The 20213-nt window shown below is 47.7% G+C and overlaps 1 protein-coding gene across 1 annotated transcript; it reads right to left on the bottom strand.

Annotated features, from left to right (window-relative positions):
• Nucleotides 1–2419: 2419 nt before the first annotated feature.
• On the bottom strand, nt 2420–19941 carry GIPC3 (GIPC PDZ domain containing family member 3). The gene is made up of 6 exons (XM_063147330.1): nt 19711–19941; nt 17607–17792; nt 8543–8723; nt 5028–5140; nt 3292–3373; nt 2420–2571 (listed from the first exon to the last, which is right to left on the bottom strand). The coding sequence occupies exons 1-6, from the start codon at nt 19939–19941 to the stop codon at nt 2420–2422; spliced, it is 945 nt and encodes a 314-aa protein (XP_063003400.1).
• Between the last annotated feature and the right edge of the window lie 272 nt (nt 19942–20213).

Below are 20213 nucleotides of genomic sequence, written 5' to 3'. Positions count from 1 at the left end.
CTCTCCTAAGGCGTAATGTCTTAAGCTAAAATATGCTGGTATTTGGGGTATTTTGGCCTCACACGTTTTGGTCACCACTGGAATATGATCCCCGAGAGCTTCTCTGAATGCAACTCAGGCCATGATGGACTGAAAGAGGTTCTGTACCCCTGATAGAAATGCCCACAATCTGAGCCCAAGGTTGATTTGTAGTTTTGCTTAGACACATCATTTTCCCAGTGAACGGGAAATTAGCTCTCTGGGTTTACAACTGAAGCTGGCTGTGCAAAGGTGCATGCATCGATTTCACCCGATTTCATAGGTGACCCTATGAAAAGGAGGACAGGGCTCCTGTATCTTTAACAGTTGTACTGAAAAGGGAATTTCAAGCAGGTGTCATTTGTATATATGGGGAACGTGGGGGAATTTCCTCTTCATCACAACAGTTAAAGCTGCCCTCTTTTAAATCTGGTCACTCTAGTATAGCTCCCGCGGCTTTAACTGTGGTGATGAAGAGGGAATTTCACCAGGTTCTCCATGTATACAAATGACACCTTCTTGAAATTCCCTTTTCTATGCAATTGCTAAAGATACAGGAGCCCTGTCCTCCTTTTCATAGGGTCACCCAATTTAAATGGATGGTGGGGAATGCAGCTAGTATCACTTTGGCTAGTTGGTCTGCACTGTTGGCTGGTATGCATTGCAGAGGAGGAAGAAAAGCCACGTTCACGCTGGGGGCGGCAGCGGTCCTGACGTACATGTATATTAGTGTCACTCTAAGTTTTGTCAGGGTTCCCAGCTTAAGTCCTCTTTAAGTTCTTGCTAGATAAACGTTCTGCTGCATGGTATGGTGACCAAATGAAAAGGAGGACAGGGCTGCTGTATCTCTAACACTTGTATAGAAAAGGAAATTTCAGCAGGTGTCCTTTCGATGCATGCAGCACCGGCTCAGATTCCCTCATCAGCACAACAGATAAAGCTGCAGGAGCCCTGCGTTCTTGACCAGATACAAAGGAGGGCAGGGCTCCTGCAGCTTGAACTGTTGTGATAGAAGGAATTTCATCACCAAGTGCTGCATGCATACAAATGACACCTGCTGAAAAAGCAAATGCTATTTTGGGCTGCATTCATAGAAGTATAGGTTCCAAATCGTATGAGGTCCTGGTTCCTCTCTATTCGGCCCTGGTTAGGCCTCATCTAGAGTATTGCGTCCAGTTCTGGGCTCCACAATTCAAGAAGGACGCAGACAAGCTGGAGCGTGTTCAGAGGAGGGCAACCAGGATGATCAGGGGTCTGGAAACAAAGCTAGGGTGACCATATGAAAAGGAGGACAGGGCTCTTGTATCTTTAACAGTTGCATAGAAAAGGGAATTTCAGCGGGTGTCATTTGTATATATGGAGAACCTGGTGAAATTCTCTCTTCTTCACAGCAGTTAAAGCTGCAGGAGCTATACTAGAGTGACCAGATTTAAAAGACGGCAGGGCACCTGCAGCTTTAACTGTTGTGATGAAGAGGAAATTTCACCAGGTTCCCCATATATACAAATGACACCCACTGAAATTTCCTTTTCAGTACAACTGTTAAAGATACAGGAGCCCTGTCCTCCTTTTCATATGGTCACCATAAACAAAGCCCTATGAGGAGACACTGAAACAACTGGGCATGTTTAGCCTGGAGAAGAGAAGATTGAGGGGAGACGTGATAGCACTCTTTAGATACTTAAAAGGCTGTCACACAGAGGAGGGTCAGGATCTCTTCTCGATCCTCCCGGAGTGCAGGACACAGAATAACGGGCTCAAGTTACAGGAAGCAAGATTCTGGTTGGACATCAGGAAAAACTTCCTGTTAGAGCAGTACTACAATGGAACCAGTGACCTAGGGAGATTGTGGCCTCTCCCACACTAGAGGCCTTCAAGAGGCAGCTGAACAACCATCTGTCAGGGATGCTTTAGGGTGGATTCCTGCATTGAATGGGGGGGGGCATTCCAACTCTGCTATCCTATGAGTCTATGCAATTCCCTTCTCTAAGCAACTGTTAAAGATACAGGAGCCCTGTCCTCCTTTTTATATGGTCATCCTAGATTAGGTGCTCAGCTGAACTCAGGCCATAGCTGACAGCAACGTCTGTCTGAGCTCCTTGCCCCTTCCTCATGAGAAACCGGCACCCCTGGCATACTTGGAAAGGAAAATGCAGAGAACGTGAAATTCTGCCCAGATTTGAAAACTGAGCAAATGTGGTAGAATTTGAACTTGCCTTGATGAATTGCTAGCGTTTTCAGACTGGAGTGACGTGTTTATTGATTTTCAATGACACTGCATGGAAATTGCCGATTGGGAAAGGGTTAGGAGACACCAAGGATACCAGAAGAAGTAAATGGGGCAGGGGGTGAGTGAGCAAATGCAGAGGGAAACAGCCTGGCCTTTCCAGCCCACCTCCTGCTACTCGGAGCAGCCCCTGGCCTCACATATTTCTGTCCAGACCTCTGCCACGAACTCTTCTGGAAAAGCGAATTCTCCTAGGAGCAAATCCAGGCCATGAGCAAAGTCCTCGGGGCTCTGGCATTCCTTAGCCATTTCCACCATTGTCGAAGCTGCAGAAAGTGGGTTTGCCGTTAGGTTTTACATGGTGTTCAACGCTAGGCAAGACTGATCAATGCCCCCCACCCCCCACCGCACCCTTTGTGGGGCAGTTCTATAGAGTTATCTTCACTTGATAGGTTCACCTTTCATAAGAACGTGTAAGAACTGCCCAGGTCTTGGGTCAAGGGTAGACCTTCTTGGGCATCAGCGACAACACCATAGGTCAGTTTCATTTGACTGAACCAAACCCAGCCAAGTCCTTAGGAATACCCCTAGCCATATCACCAATAGGAGAAGGGCTATGGGCGCAAAGCACACCTGGGAAAGCACATGGCGATGGCTGTAATTTCAGCTGCAATTCCCCTTTCTGACCACTGCATGGAAGTATATAAGCTATTGTTCAGACCCAGCCCAGGGTGACTCTGGATTAACAGCGTGAGCGAGAAGAGTCACCTCATTCTCGAGAATAAACGTTTGGAACCCAACGCCTTGCCTGTGATCTTTCACGAGTGTCTCAATATTGGATTTTGGCACACTCGGATTTGGCATAATTTATGCAACACTCTTCTGCTCACGACCTGGTGGCCTTTTTAGGTAGGCTCCCGCTGAACATGGAGGTTCTTATCTGGGCATGTTGTTGCTGCACTAGTAGGGCCTCGGGGCGTGGGAGAGCGCTGCACGGATTCCAGCCATTAAAACCCCGGGAGCACCCCTCCTCCTCCCCCACTCACCGAGTTCCACATCACGGATGCCCATGTAGCTCTCCAGAAGGTCATCCACCTTTCCGGCAGCTTCTTCCTCAAACTCGTTTGGCTGTAAACGGGAGGTAAGGAGATTGGTTAGTGCCAGGACACCTTGGCTTACGGGGATCTCCCTAGAGAGTTGACAGCTCTGGATGGTAACAATGTCGGCCTCTTTGGTGTGTGGAGTGTGGGGCAGACCATCAAAGCTTGAGAAACATGGCGGTTCAGAGCCCCACTCTGCTGTGAAGCTCCCTTGGTGACCTTCTGTCAACCATAATCTCTCTCCTCCCTCTCTCTCCACCCCTCTCTCCTCCTCCCTCCCTCTCTCTCCCTCTCTCTCTCTCCCCCTCCTCTCCCCTCTCCCCCTCCCTCTCTCTCTCTCCCCCTCCTCTCCCCTCTCCCCCTCCCTCTCTCTCTCTGTCCCTCCCCCTCTCTCCCTCCTCCCTCTCTCCCCCTCTCTCCCCCTCTCTCTTCTCTCTCTCCCTTCCCCCTCCCTCCCTCCTCTCCGTCCCTCCTCTTCTCTCTCTCCTCTCTCTCTCCTTCCCTCCTCTCTCTTTCTCCTCTCTCTGTCTCTCCTCTCTCTCTCTCTGTCCCTCCCCCTCTCTCCCTCCTCTCTCTCTCCCTCCTCCCTCTCTCCTCCCTCCCCTCTCTCTCCTCTCTCTGTCCGTCCCTCCCCCCTCTTGCTCCCTCTCCTCTCTCTCCCCCTCTCTCTCTCTCTCTCACACACACACACAGAGGAATATTATGATAATATTATAAGGATAAAATTAGAGGTAGGAGGGGGAAACCATGTATGACACCCTGAACAGATGCGATTAAAAATGTAATAAATTACTGGGCAGAGCCAGGGCAGAAGCCAGTGGACACAAACAGAACCAACCACAATCTGGATCTTACTGGATTTTTTGACCCTCCAATATCAGCTATTCGACAAAAGGCTCACTGGTAAAAGTCACTCTTGTTGAGCATAGCAGCCATCAGTCCCTTCCAGAAGTGCCTCTTCTGCAGGCAGAAATGGGAAGCAACTGGACGTTTGTGCTCCCTTGTCATCCTTCAGGACAGGGGTGCAGCACCGAAATAAGGTGGGGGGGCTGAATTCCCCCACCAGACCCCTGCCGGCCAGATGACATCAGTGGGTGTGGAGACGCCCATTGACGTCCTCGCCCTCCGCCCATTTTGCCAGTGTGCTCTGAGTTCCCTGCCACTTGCATCCCCACGGTGATCTCTGATCTCAGCCTGGAGATTACAGGCGGGGGGCAGGCCGAGCCCCCCCCCGGAGGAACCCAAGGGGGCTCCATGGACTGGACGTGCAGCCCCCCACAGGCCGGAGACTGTGCACCCCAAGCCCTGACAAGACAGGCATCCAATCTAAACTCTCACAAGTCAACGGTGCTCCAGGCAGATCCTGTGAATAGGCATGCGTTCAGGCTGTGCGTTATTTCCCTCCGCCACACTTATGGTAAACGCCATTAGCATGGCAGGGGAAATACACACTTTCCGCATACTCTGGGAACCGCGCTTCCTGCTCCGATCGTGGCCTTAAAATAAAAATAAAATAAAATTCCCATGATGCACACTCTAATGAAATGTGCAGCGCACACCTATGGCCACAGGTGCCCGGCCTGTTCCTCATTTCATCACAGTAACCGAATCCCCATGGGAAAAGAGGAACCCGATCCACCCCAGCTCCTCCTCCCCTTCAAGCCAGCCCAGGCCTGACTCACCGCTTCCTCCACCGTGGCACTGCCCTGGGCACGCAGCCGTAGCGTCTCCCTTCCGCTGGCCACTTTCCCCTCACAAGGGCTCTTGTTGCTTCGTGTCCGCTGGCTGATCATGTCTTGGGGAAAGGGGCAGACAAAGAAACGGGGAGTCAGAGTAGGGACAGACCGCGGGAGTGTTGGTTCAAAACACGGTTTATGTTCCAGCTGTACTGTTCCTCTGTACGTCCCTTCTTCTCTTGCATTTCCGGAGAATTCCCCGTTGGCGTTCTCATCAGAGAGCACCAAATCACGCCAGCCAGCCAGCCTCACTGGGTTCGGACGTCATTGATTTATTTATTATTGCATTTATAGCTCGCCTTGTTTCCTCCAAGGAACCCAAGGCGGCGTACATAATCCTCCTCCTCCTCTCCGTTTTATCCTCACAACAACAACCCTGTGAGGTAGGTTGGGCTGAGAGTCTGTGACTGGCTCATAGTCACCCAGTGGGTTTCCGTGGCCGCCTGGGGACTAGAACCCAGATCCTGTAACTTGAGCCCATTATTCCGTGTCCTGCACTCTGGGAGGATCAAGAAGAGATCCTGGCCCTCCTCTGGGTGACAACCTTTTAAGTATTTGAAGAGTGCTATCATGTCTCCCCTCAATCTTCTCTTCTCCAGGCTAAACAGGCCCAGTTCTTTCAGTCTCTCTTCATAGGGCTTTGTTTCCAGACCCCTGATCATCCTGGTCGCCCTCCTCTGCACACGCTCCAGTTTGTCTTCATCCTTCTTGAATTGTGGAGCCCAGAACTGGACGCAATACTCTAGATGAGGCCTAACCAGGGCCGAATAGAGAGGAACCAGTACCTCACGTAATTTGGAAGCTATACTTCTATTAATGCAGCCCAAAATTGCATTTGCTTTCTTTGCATGCCACGGTAAGTGACCCTGAAAATAAACCGCAGTGGGTTGGCTGTTCGCTCACTGACCCACTTTACTCCTAATCGGACGCTCTGTGCTGGCTGTGGCTTTTTTCTCCCTTAGTCCTCCCAGCACAAGGGCCTTTTGCAGCCCAATCCCTTTCACATTAGGGATGTGCTCCGCTTCTAATCGGACCGGCGAATTAGAAGCGGAGCGGGGTGCTTCGCCTCCCCTTAAAGCGGAGGCGAAGAGGATTGGGGGGCCGGCGGAGCGTTGCGAAGAGGATCGAGGTGAAGGCGGATCCTTCGCCTCGATCCGGAGCTCCGCAAGAAAGATAAGTGGGGTTTACCGGGCACTGCCGCTGTCGCTGTCGCCCATGCGGCGACAGCGGCAGGGCCCGGTAACCCCCCCTCCCTCCTCTCCCTTTCCTGCATCCGTCCGCGGTCCCTCGGCTTCTTCAATTGAGCCCGCGGCTCAACCAGGAAGTCTAGGCCGCACTTGCGGCCCAGACTTCCTGGTTGAGCCGCGGGCTCAATTGAAGAAGCCGAGGGACCGTGGACGGACGCAGGTAAGGCCCCCCCTCCCCCTTGGTCCCTTACCGGGCTCTGCAGGTAAGGGAGAGGAGGGAAGGGGGCCTTACCTGGCGCCACTCCCCTCCACTGCGGAGCTCCGATTCGGAGACGGAGCTCCGCGGTGAAGAGGAGTGGACTATGGGCGGAGCGGCGCGGAGCGGAGCAGGCCGATCCGAAATTTTCGGATCGGCCCACGGGGCGGATCGGGGGGGCTGTGCCCTATTTCACATCCCCACCCCCTACGGAGGGAACCCTTTCTCGTTTCCTGCCTTGCTTCAATTGCTATGTATTTTCTGTGCAATTTTTCTGTTCACCACCTTTTTAAAAAAAACAATTTCCGGTGCAAATCGGTTCCTTTCGTTCCTGTTGTTTGCAAGTGCACAACTGAGCACCTAGCCTGTCCGCTATTTACTTTCTTCAACAGTACAGATCAAGATCCCTTCTTTATGTGTTGAAAGATTTTGCACAATCTTTGAATTGCACAAAATTTTGAATTTTGCACAATTCTTTGATGGCAGTTTTTGGCAGGCCTTTTTTTTCTCTCTCACTGCATTTTTGGTGATTTGTAAAATGGCGGAATAAACGTAAAAAACGATGGGAGAGGCAACCGAGGTTGACGACGTCATGTAAAGAACGTGCAAACTTCTGAGAGTGAACAATCACAAGTGATCAAGAGAAAATGCCTTGCGTTTGTGAGCATTCACCCCCACCCACCTGCCTGGACAGAAAACATCTTTCACATTGAATACAAGATTGATTGACTTAAATTTGCTCCCCAGAGCCCCACCTCATAGCACAAATGCAGCACTCAGTTGCATGCAGAGACTTCATGTACTAGTGCAGAGGTTCCCAAAGTGGGCGGTACTGCCCCCTTGGGGGGGTGGGATTGCATAGGGGGGCGTCAAGAAGCAAGGCGGCCTCTTAACGCCTCTCCAGAAGGTCTTAAAACCCAGGGACAAATAAAAAAAATAAAAAAAATAAGGGACATTTTTATGGGAGAAGGTAGTTTGGTCCCAAGCCATATAGGGGAAGAATCCACACATGTATTAATACTGTTTAAGAAGAGTCCTTTTAACAGTGAATTGAAATGTTTCCAAAGCACCAAAACACTAATGAAGAGACATACCTTGCTTGGTGTGCCCTGCCACGCCGGCTGCAAAACAGAGGTGTTTGCTCTCTTTTCCCTCCCTCCCTCGGCAGGTGCTTTGGATTTTGAATAAATATTCAATTAATTGTTACTGTTTTGAATTTTATTGTTATTATCTTCCTTAGTGGGTGGTTGAAAACCGCTATTCTGAACAATGATTTTTATAGTGTAGGGTAGGGGGCACTGGGCATGAGTAGCAGTCCAGGGATAACCCAGAAGGAGTGATGGAACTGCGTGGCTAGTGCCACCATTTTAACTCCACCAGCCCCACCTCAAATGTAGGCCATGGTGGGGTTGGCCAGTACAATGAACACGGCAGTGCCAGTGAATGCAGGCATGTTGGCCTGGCGCAGGGTGACCCTATGGAAAGGAGGACCGGGCTCCTGTACCTTTAACAGTTGCATAGAAAATGGAATTTCAGCAGGTGTCATTTGTATATATGGAGAACCTGGTGAAATTCCCTCTTCATCACAACAGTTCAAGCTGCAGGAATATAGCTAGAGGGACGAGACACAGAAGAGGGCAGGGCTCCTGCAGCTTTAACTGTTGTATTGAAAAGAGAATTTCAGCAGGTGTCATTTGTATATATGAAGAACTTGGTGAAATTCCCTCTTCAACACAACTGTTAAAGCTGCCCTCTTTTAAATCCGGTCAGTCTAGTATAGCTCCTGCAGCTTTAACGGTTGTGATGAAGAGGGAATTTCACCAAGTTCTCCATATATACAAATGACACCTGCTGAACTTCCCATTTCTCTACAACTGTTAAAGGTGCAGGAGCCCAGTCCTCCTTTTCCACAGGGTCACCCTATGCGCTAGTATATGCAGCAGCAGCTCAAACTGCAGATTCTTCTCAGGGACTGACTCGGGTTCCTGCCTCCTTCTCCTCCGCTGGTGTCCACTCACCAAAGGCGCGTTTCGGCTGCACCAGGCGCAAGGTGAACGGCTGCGCCTTGGGCATCTCGCGCAGCATCTTGGCAACTTCGTAGTGGCGGCACCCGACGATGGTTTGGTCATTGATGGCCTCGATGCTGTCGCCAACGCACACAATTGGGATGCGGTTGATGATGCTGCCTTCCTTGATGCGCTGCAAGGCGATTTGGGAGTGCGTGCGAGGAGGAGAAAGTAAGGAACACATAAGGCAAGGCTCAGGCCCTCCCTCCAGCCATTAAGGGTCATGGAATAAGGTGACCCTATGAAAAGCAGGACAGGGCTCCTGTATCTTTAATAGTTGTGTAGAAAAGGAAGCTTCAGCAGGTGTCACTTGTATGCATGCAGCACCTGGCGAAATCCTCTCTTCAAAAACTAGATTAGCAACTGTTACCCAGAGGACCGTCTCTTCTGCTGCTCCCAGACTGTGGAATGGCCTGCCGGAGGAGATTCATAGAATCATAGAATCATAGAATAGCAGAGTTGGAAGGGGCCTACAAGGCCATCGAGTCCAACCCCCTGCTCAATGCAGGAATCTACCCTAAAGCATCCCTGACAGGTGGTTGTCCAGCTGCCTCTTGAAGGCCTCTAGTGTGGGAGAGCCCACAACCTCCCTAGGTCACTGATTCCATTGTCGTACTGCTCTAACAGTCAGGAAGTTTTTCCTGATGTCCAGCTGGAATCTGGCTTCCTTTAACTTGAGCCCGTTATTCCGTGTCCTGCACTCTGGGAGGATCGAGAAGAGATCCTGGCCCTCCTCTGTGTGACAACCTTTTAAGTCTTTGAAGAGTGCTCTCATGTCTCCCCTCAATCTTCTCTTCTCCAGGCTAAACAGGCCCAGTTCTTTCAGTCTCTCCTCATAGGGCTTTGTTTCCAGACCCCTGATCATCCTGGTTGCCCTCCTCTGAACACGCTCCAGCTTGTCTGCGTCCTTCTTGAATTGTGGAGCCCAGAACTGGACGCAATACTCTAGATGAGGCCTAACCATTGCCGAATAGAGAGGAACCAGGACCTCATGTGATTCGTCAACTTAACAGTCTTTTAGCATTTAAGAAAGCTATCAAGACTGATCTCTTCCGGCAGGGCTATCCAGTGGAATTTTAGGATGTTTTTAGAATGTTTTTAGGATGTTTTAACAATGTATATTATGTCTTAATTCAGTTTTATGCATTTTACCGTTTACTGTTGTTCCCCGCCTCGATCAAAACAGAGCGGCGGGTAAGAAATAAATTGTATTATTATTTATTATTCTTCATCACAACAAGTTAAAGCTGCAGGAGTATAGCTAGTGTGTCCATATAATTATTATTATTATTATTATTTATTTATTTATTTATTTATTTATTTATATAGCACCATCAATGTACATATGGACCATGTAATGTGATTTTAGATTGTAAGCCTCTAGGCAGGTTATCGCTGTTTTATTTGTATATTTTGTACAGCACCAAATACATTGTTGGTGCTATATATAAATAATAATAATAATAATAATAATAATAATAATAATAATAATAATATGCGAAAGAGGGCAGGGCTCCTGCAGCTTTAATGGTTGTGATGAAGAGGGGATTTCACCAGGTGCTGCATGCATACAAACGGCACCTGCTGAAATTCTCTTTTCAATACAACTGTTAAAGCTGCCCTCTTTTCGGCCATGTTCAGAAGACACTTTAAACCATGGCTTTAACCATCGTGAATAAGACTTTCTGACTTAACCATCATGGTTAAAGCCATAGTTTAAGGTGTCTTCTGAACACGGCCTGGCTTTCTGGCTTAACCACCATGGTTAAAGCCATAGTTTAAGGTGTCTTCTGAACACGGCCTGGCTTTCTGGCTTAACCACCATGGTTAAAGCCATGGTTTAAGGTGTCTTCTGAACACAGCCTGGCTTTCTGGTTTAACCACCATAGTTAAAGCCCTGGTTTAAAGTGTCTTCTGAACACGGCCTGGCTTTCTGTCTTAACCATCATGGTTAAAGCCATGGTTTAAGGTGTCTTCTGTACATGGCCTGGCTTTCTGGCTTAACCACCATGGTTAAAGCCATGGTTTAAGGTGTCTTCTGTACACGGCCTGGCTTTCTGGCTTAACCACCATGGTTAAAGCCATGGTTTAAGGTGTCTTCTGAACACGGCCCAGCTTTCTGGCTTAACCACCATGGTTAAAGCCATGGTTTAAGGTGTCTTCTGAACACGGCCTGGCTTTCTGGCTTCTGAACTGGGCCGTAGTGTTTTATACTTACACAAATAGTTGAATCCCTATGATACTATCTATTCTTAAGGGAAACCAAAGAAACTACAAAATCTTAGGAAACAAGAACAGATTTTTGGAAGCATCCTTAGTTTTAACCTCTGGGCCCAGAGAAAGTTGCAAGCGTCCTCTTTAGCTATGCAAAATGATTTATTCTCAACGCTTTTGGATAATTGAAAGTTCTTATTGGAATGGCCTTTGGTGGCTGGTGGCTATTAGCTGTTGCCCACATCCTTCTTGATTGAGCAGAGGATGGAGAGGAGCTGATCAGCAGTCCAAATGCATCTGGCTAAGAGGAAACAAATCTAAGGGATGGGCACGTTTCCCTCTACGTGTGTTTTTTACGCTACCCTCTCCTCCCCAGGAAGCTGAGGCTGTTAAATGTTGTAGGATGTAGTGATAGCCACCAACCTGGATGGCTTTAAATTCCTGGAGGCAAAGGCTATCCATGGCTCCTAGCCCTGATAGTTGTGTGCTATCTCCAGTATTCAAGGCAGTAAGCCAGGTGTGCACCAGTTGGATTACTGCAATGCGTTATACGTGGGGCTGCCTTTGAAAACGGTCCGGAAACTTCAACTGGTACAAAACAGGGCAGCACGGTTACTAATAGGGGCTGGCCAACGAGACCACATCACGCCAGTCCTTTTCCAGCTTCATTGGCTGCCAGTCCAGGTCCGGGCCCGATTCAAAGTGCTGGTATTAACATTTAAAGCCCTAAACGGCTTGGGGCCAGGCTATCTGAAGGAACGCCTCCTCCCGTATGTACCTGCCCGGACCCTAAAGTCATCCTCAGGGGTCTTTCTCTGTGAGCCCCTGCCAAAGGAAGTGAGGCAGGTGGCTACCAGGAGCAGGGCCTTCTCTGCTGTGGCACCCCGGCTGTGGAATGAGCTCCTTAAGGAGGTTCGCTTGGCACCTACATTATATTCTTTTAGTCGCCAGGTGAAGACCTTTTTATTCTCCCAGTATTTTAACAGTCTATAAATTAATTTTAACTCGGCTGTTTAAAATTTGTATTTTAAATTTGTATTTTTGCATTGCTGCTGTTTTTAGCTTGGTTGTGCTTTTATATTGTATTTTTATATTATGATTTTATACTATTGTTTTGTTTTGAATTGCCTTAAATTTGTAAAACGCCCAGAGAGCTTCGGCTATTGGGCGGGATAGAAATGCAATAAATAAATAAATAAATAAATAAATTGCTGGGGAACATGGGTGGGAGGGTGCTGTTGCACCGTGTCCTGCTTTGTTGGTCTCTGGCCGATGGCTGGTTGGCCACTGTGTGAACAGAGTGCTGGACTAGATGGACCCTTGGTCTGATCCAGCATCAGGGCTCTTCTGATGTTCTTATGTACCAAGCCATTTTTAGAGTGCCTGATTTGGTCCTATTTTTGAAATGAAAGCAGCTGTTTCTGAGCTCAAGCCGGAGCATAGGGGAGGAATGTTGGCAGCTGGGCTCAGAAGCCATTCCAACTAACCCTGCTCCAATATCCAGGGAGAAGTTTAGGTGATGAGAATTTTGGCAGCATCCTTAATTTTCCTTTTAGAGAACGTTGCAAGCCAGTGCTCACACGCTCGAAGCGTGGGACTTTTCAATTAGCAGGGATGCCAGGGCCATCCACCATTACCCTGCCCCCCCCCTCAGACGTCTCTGTTCCCTCTGTGCTTAGCTGTAATTGTTCATAGTAGCTGACGGAAAGTGGATTTTGTCCCTGGGGCTGAGAAAAGAAACTCCTGGAAAATCCTGAGCTGCTTGAGCAGTGAAGTGGCCAAGTTTGCCGACGCCTCCAAATTATTTAAGGTTGTTAAAACACAAACGGATTGTGAAGAGCTCCAAAGGGATCTCTCTAAACTGGGAGAGCGGGCATCTAAATGGCCGGTGTGGTTCAATGTAAGCAAGTGTAAGGTGATGCACGTTGGGGCAAAAAAAAAAAAACCCAACTTCAAGTATAACCTAATGGGATCTGAGCTGGCGGTGACCGAACAAGAAAGAGATCTTGGGATTGTGGTGGACAGCTTGATGAAAATGTCCACCCAGTGTGCAGCTGCTGGAAAGAAGGCAAATGCCATTTTAGGTGTGATAAGAAAAGGAAATGAGAATAAAACAGCCAGTATTGTACTGCCCTTATACAGATCTATGGTGCGACCACACTTAGAGTACTGTGTACAGTTCTGGTCACCGCACCTAAGAAAGGATATTATAGAGCTGAGAAAAGTGCAGAAAAGGGCAACGAAAATGATTAAGGGGCTGCTGCATCTCCCCTACCAGGGAAGGTTACATCAACTGGGATGGTTTAGCTTGGAAAAAAAGGAGGCTAAGGGGAGACGCTGATGCTGACTGCAGCCAGGAAATCAGAAGACGTTTACTTCTTGGGAGGAGAGCAATGACAAATCTTAATAAAATAGTTAAGAGCAGAGACATCACACTGACAACAAAGGTCCGCATAGTTAAAGCAATGGTATTCCCCGTAGTAACCTATGGCTGCGAGAGCTGGACCATAAGGAAAGCTGAGCGAAGGAAGGTAGATGCTTTTGAACTGTGGTGTTGGAGGAAAATGCTGAGAGTGCCTTGGACGGCAAGAAGATCAAACCAGTCCATACTCCAGGAAATAAAGCCAGACTGCTCACTTGAGGGAATGGTATTAAAGGCAAAACTGGAGTACTTTGGCCACATAATGAGAAGACAGGACACCCTGGAGAAGAGGCTGATGCTAGGGAAAGTGGAAGGCAAAAGGAAGAGGCGCCGACCGAGGGCAAGACGGATGGATGATATTCTGGAGGTGATGGACTTGACCTTGGGGGAGCTGGGGTGACGGCCGACAGAAAGCTCTGGCCCATGAAGTCACGAAGAGTCGGAAGCGATTGAACGAGTAAACAACAAGGGGAGACATGATAGAGGTGTATAAAATTATGCCTGGTGTGGAGAACGTGGATAGGAAGTCATTTTTCTCCCTCTCTCAAAAGCAGGGGACATCCCATGAAACTGATGGGTGGGAGATCCAGGACAAATCAAAGGAAGGACTTCTTCACACAGCGCAGAGTTAAATTATGGAACTCACTACCACAAGATGTCGTGATGGCCACCAATCTGGATGGCTTTAAAAGGGGGTTGGATCAATTCCTGGAGGCAAAGGCTATCCATGGCTACTAGCCAGTATTCGCGGCAGTAAGCCTGTGTGCACCAGTTGCTGGGGAACATGGGCGGGAGGGTGCTGTTGCACCATGTCCTGCTTGTTCATCCCTGGCCGAGGGCTGGTTGGCCACTGTGTGAACAGAGTGCTGGACTAGATGGACCCTTGGTCTGATCCAGCATCAGGGCGCTTCTTATATTCTTTTGCTTGGAATATCTCCCTACCCTTTCTCATGCAATTTCGGACCTCTCCTGCCGAAATCCAACACATAAACTACAACGCTGACCTTTGCCAGCTCATGGTTGTAGAACTGTCAGATCATCCACAGAAATTTGTTACCATGCTTTGTACTGCTGCTCTTTGCCTACACACACACACACACACACATCTGTATATAGATCCACACCACTGTCTTCATTTCGACTCTCCTTGTGGGTAGGGTGACCCTATGAAAAGGAGGACAGGGCTCCTGTATCTTTAACCGTTGCGTAGAAAACGGAATTTCAGCAGACGCCCTTTGTATGCATGCAGCACCTGGTGAAATTCCCCTTTCATCACAACAGTTAAAGCTGCAGGAGCCCTGCCCTCTTTTGAATCTGGAAAAAAAGAGAGTAACCCTACTGTGAAAACGCTGTGGAAAGGATCCAAACATCAAAGAACTGTCTGAGTGTAATGAATAAGACAATAAAAGGTTCTACTATGATGTAAATGAATGTGTATTCAAATGCAATGACACCATTCTGGAAATCTTCCTTTATCCATAAGAGCTGCAGTCAACGAGGTTTTACAAACTGTGAAACTATAGACTTTTACTACCAGCAGCCCACAAATAGATACTGTTGTTTTATACTGTTTTTATGTTTTTTTAATTTTTGTATACTTTTAATGTTTACTATTTTTAATTGTTGTAAACCGCCCAGAGAGCTTCAGCTGTGGGGCGGTATATAAATGTAATAAAATAAATAAATAAATAAATAAATAAATAAATAAATAAATAGTTGTGCTATACAGGGGGTGAACCTGCTTGTTTAACCTGGATGATTTACTTAGGGTGACCATATGAAAAGGAGGACAGGGCTCTTGTATCTTTAACAGTTGTATTGAAAAAGGAATTTCAGCAGGTGTCCTTTGTATATATGGAGAACCTGGTGAAATTCCCTCTTCTTCACAACACTTAAAGCTGCCCTCTTTTAAATCTGGTCACAGTATAGCTGCAGTATAGCTCCTGCAGCTTTAACTGTTGTGATGAAGAGGGAATTTCACCAGGTTCTCCATATATACAAACGACACCTGCTGAAATTCCCTTTTCTATGCAACTATTAAAGGTACAGGAGCCCTGTCCTCCTTTTCATAGGGTCACCCTAATTTACTTGAATGCTGACTTATATTGCATATATTGTGGGTGTATGGTATATATTGTAGCATGTAGGATTTATGTGATTTTTTTTTTATGCAGTGTTGATAATATGTGATCATTGTTTCATATTGTTGTATCTTCATCTACTGTATACACAGTAAGATATATGTATGTGTATCTCTATGTTAATTGTGGTGTTACACTTATCTGCACCTTTTTGAAGTGTTAATGATACTCTGATCATCTATTTGTAAAAGAGGAGTTGCTAAAATCTAATGGTGTCATTGCATTTGAAAACACATTCATTTAAATGATAGTAGAACCTTTTATTGACTTATTCATTACACTTAGACAGTTCCTTGATGTTTGGATCCTTTCCACAGCGTCCTCTTTTGAATCTGGTCACGCTAGTATAGCTCCTGCAGCTTTAAGTCTTGTGATGAAGAGGGCATTTCACCAGGTGCTGCCTGCATACAAATGACACCTGCTGAAATTCTTTTTTCTATACAACTGTTAAAGACACAGGAACCCTGTCCTCCTTTCATAGAATCATAGAATAGCAGAGTTGGAAGGGGGCTATAAGTAGGGTGACCATAAGAAAAGGAGGACAGGACTCCTGTATCTTTAACAGTTGTAGAGAAAAGGGATTTTCAGCAGGTGTCATTTGTATGCATACAGCATCTGGTGAAATTCCCTTTCGTCGCAAAAGCTTTTAAAACTTGATGTTGCGCAGACTTTATACTGTTAGTTTTACCCTACCCTGTGCCTGCTTACCCTACCCTGTGCCTGTTGGCATTCTCTTCCCCTCCTTATTGTTTTACTATGATTTTATTAGTTTGTAAGCCTATGCGGCAGAGTCTTGCTATTTACTGTTTTACTCTGTACAGCACCATGTACATTGATGGTGCTATATAAATAAATAAATAAATAAATAATAATAATAATAGTTAAAGCTGCAGGTGCCCTCCTCTCTTTTGTATCTGGTCAAGAGGGGCAGGACTCCTGCAACTTTAACTGTTATGATGAAGACAAAATTTCACCAGGTGCAGCATGCATTCAAATGACACCTGCTGAAATTCCCTTTTATTATTATTATTATTATTATTATTATTATTATTATTATTATTATTTATTTATTTATATAGCACCATCTATGTATATGGTGCTGTACAGCGTAAAACAGTAAATCGCAAGACCCTGCCGCATAGGCTTACATTCTATTAAAATCATAGAAGAGCGATAAGGAGGGGAAGAGAATGTAAACAGGCACTGGGTAGGGTAAACAGGCGCAGGGTAGGGTAAAACTAACAGTATAACAGTATAAAGTCCAAACAGCATCAAGTTGTGAAAGCTTTAGGAAAAAGAAAAGTTTTTAGCTGAGCTTTAAAAGCTGCGATTGAACTTGTGGATCTCAGATGTTCTGGAAGAGCGTTCCAGGCATAAGGGGCAGCAGAAGAAAATGGGCGAAGCCGAGCAAGGGAAGGAGAGACCCTTGGGCAGGCGAGAAGCATGGCATCAGAGGAGTGAAGAGCACGAGCGGGACAATAGTGTGAGATGAGAGAGGAGAGATAGGAAGGAGCTAGACCATGAAAAGCTTTGAAGGTCAACAGGAGGAGTTTATATTGGATTCTGAAGTGGATTGGAAGCCAATGAAGAGATTTCAGAAGTGGAGTAACATGGTCAGAGCGGTGAGCCAAGAAGATGATTTTAGCGGCAGAGTGGTGGACAGAAACCAACGGACTGATGTGAGAAGAAGGAAGGCCAGAGAGAAGAAGGTTGCAACTTTAAAGATACAGGAGCCCTGTCCTCCTTTTCATATGGTCACCCTACTATAAGGCCATCAAGTCCAACCCCCTGCTCAATGCAGGAATCTACCTTAAAGCATCCCTGACAGATGGTTGACCATCTGCCTCTAGTGTGGGAGAGCCCACCACCTCCCTAGGTCACTGGTCCCATTGTCATACTGCTCTAACAGTCAGGAAGTTTTTCCTGATGTCCAGCTGGAATCTGACTTCCTGTAACTTGAAAAAAATAGCCAAAGGCAAGGGTGGAACCAAGTAATCTTCAAACATAAATATTAGCAAAAGTTTTATTAAAGTGTCAAGGTGCCTACGCGTTTCGAACGCAGTTGCGTTCTTCCTCAGGGCTTTATAGCATCCGTGAAGTTGTCTACAGAAAGCTGCTAGACTAGGGCTTTGTTTCCAGACCTCCTTATGGTCACCCTACTTGGGGGCATGGTTCCAGGGCTGCTATAAGAAGTGGCTACACTTCCAAATTTACCGTCACACCGTTGGTCCTCCCCTACCTTGATGAAGGCATATCCAGCCCCATTATCTGTGATCGTCAGCCCTAGGGCGTCCTCCGTCTTGGTCACTTCCACCTCCTTCGTCTCGCCACGGATGTGAGCAAAAATGAAATCCTCCAAGCCAATCTGGCCTCCGAGGAGCTTCTGCATGTCCACTTTGTGAGTATTCAGGGTGCAGAACAGGATCTGAGCGGGTGAGACATCAACGGTATTATTAAGGACGCCTCACCCAGTAGCACAGAGAGAGTTAAGGGCAAAGAGTCTGTCTCGTTTGGGGCATGCAGAACTCAGAACTCAACACCACAGAAAATCTGATGTTGATGGCTAGTGGGAGGACAGTGCACAAATTTTGGGAGGGGGGAGCCAGTGTGGTGTAGTGGCTAAGGTGTTGGACTGGGAGTCGGGAGACCTGGGTTCTAGTCCCTCCTCGGCCATGGGAATCCAATGGGTGACTTTGGACCTGTCACAGACTCTCAGCCCAACCTACCTCACAGGGTTGTTGTTGTGAGGATAAAATGGAGAGGAGAAGGAGGATTATGTACGTCGCCTTGGGTTCCTTGGAGAAAAGCAGGTGGGATATAAATGTAATAATAATAATAAAAAAATCATCTTGATACCTCTTGTGAGGGCCCCCATAGCTGTTTTTTTAGAGGGCTACAGTGGGGGTTGTTTGACTAAAATTTGGATGGGGAGGGATGACCTGTCTATCTAAAATTATTTCAAGGGTGGATCCCTCTCAAGGGTGGATCAGAGCTTGGGGACATTTTCCTCAAAGGCCTCCCTACATAATACATCCCCCCTTCTCTCTCACACACACACACAATTAGAACACTGTGGAAGATAGTTTAATGTGTTCTCGGAATTCAGCCGGTACTCGCTTACGGATTCCCTACACAAGGTCTTCATCAAGCCCAGGAAGCCCCTGAGCATGTGAATACTGCAGTTATCTGGTTTTTCACAATAGGGAAGGTGTTGAATCACGATGGAAGAGCACCCGCTTTATATGCCGGAAATCCCAAATTCAATCTCTCTGGCAACTCCAGATAGGATTGGGGGGAAAGACACCACTCTGAGACCCTGGAAAGCCATTGCGTTGACAATACTGGGCTAGATCATAGAATCATAGAATATTAGAGTTGGAAGGGGCCTACAAGGCCATCGAGTCCAACCCCCCTGCTCAATGCAGGAATCCACCCTAAAGCATCCCTGACAGATGTCTCTTGAATGCCTCTAGTGTGGGAGAGTCCACAACCTCCCTAGGTAACTGATTCCATTGTCGTACTGCTCTAACAGTCAGGAAGATTTTCCTGATGTCCAGCCGTAATCTGGCTTCCTTTAACTTGAGCCCGTTATTCCGTGTCCTGCACTCTGGGATGATCGAGAAGAGATCCTGGTCCTCCTCTGTGTGAGAACCTTTTAAGTATTTCAAGAGTGCTATAATGTCTCCCCTCAATGGTTCGATTCCTAACACAGACACACTGCTTAGGTCACTCTTTAAAGTTCCACGCATACCTGTGGCATTCTCTTCCCGCAAAAACGAGACCACGTTTTTCAAGGTCCCTTTTAAACCCTCCTTCCTTAGCTCAATGGCCCTGTCCAATATTTCTCTGCTCTTAGGTCCTGACACCTCCTTTCCTGTGACCTGTTCTCCTCCAGTTCTGCCGCCTCCTTCCTCTACCTTTCCTCCCTTGCTGCCTCCTACACCTGGAGCCATCTTCCAGAACAGCTGCCTGACGCGGCCTCTCCCCCGGCACGATGCTGAGTTTATTTTTGAGTTATGGTTTTATTCAGCCCTTCCTCCAAGGAGCTCAGGGTGCTGTGTACATGCTCCCCTCTCTCCCCTTCCTTTGCATCCTCACAACAACCTTTTCAGGTAGATTAGGACCATGACTGCCTCGAAAGCTTAACAGCTGAGTGGAAGGATTTGAACTCGGCTGTCCTAGCCTTGCCCTCCAACTGCTACTTCAGTAAAGTAGTTAAACGGTTTCAAGGAAATTACCCCCCCCCCACTCCCAGTTCTCCCTCCATGCTGCCAAGTCTCCGTGGGACCAAAGTTCAGCCCTTCCTTGGATAGCTGAAGCTGACCAACCTTCCCAGTCCTCACCTCTGTCGGGGAGATGTCAAAAACCTCTGCAATTTTGGCATACAGCTCCTTAACGTTGGTGAAGCCCTCGATCTTGCCGGTGGGGCTACCGTGGGCCAGCTGGGTGTGGAAAACGAGCCGGGGCCGGACACGAGCTGGGCCAGGGCCTTGTGCTGGGGGGCCCTTGGACCCCCCTTCTGAAGAAGCGTGGGAGCCTCCCGCCTCCTGGGACACCCCGTTCTCCATGGGCATCCCCTTCTGCGGTCCTGGGTCTCGCTTCCTGCACTGCTGTCCAAAGCTACGCAGTATCGTGCCGCCCAGCTTTCGAACGCTGGGAGACAAGGGCCCCGGTTGAATTATTGATGCTGCTGGCCTCCAGGTAGAATGGCAGAGGCGTAAGGCGATCCCAGGCCTGGCACAATACCCAGAAACCCAATCTGCCACAGGACAATTCAGTTAGGTGAGCTGCACCCGGCTTCCCGAGGTACCACTGCCCGACAGGTCACTGATGCAGCAGGGTGAAG

The sequence above is a fragment of the Elgaria multicarinata genome, chromosome 23 (assembly GCF_023053635.1).
Source record: "Elgaria multicarinata webbii isolate HBS135686 ecotype San Diego chromosome 23, rElgMul1.1.pri, whole genome shotgun sequence".
In the NCBI taxonomy this organism is placed as follows: Eukaryota; Metazoa; Chordata; class Lepidosauria; order Squamata; family Anguidae; genus Elgaria; species Elgaria multicarinata.
The sequence above is the reverse complement of the archived record's forward strand: the minus strand, read 5'-3'. Positions and strand labels throughout refer to the sequence as shown.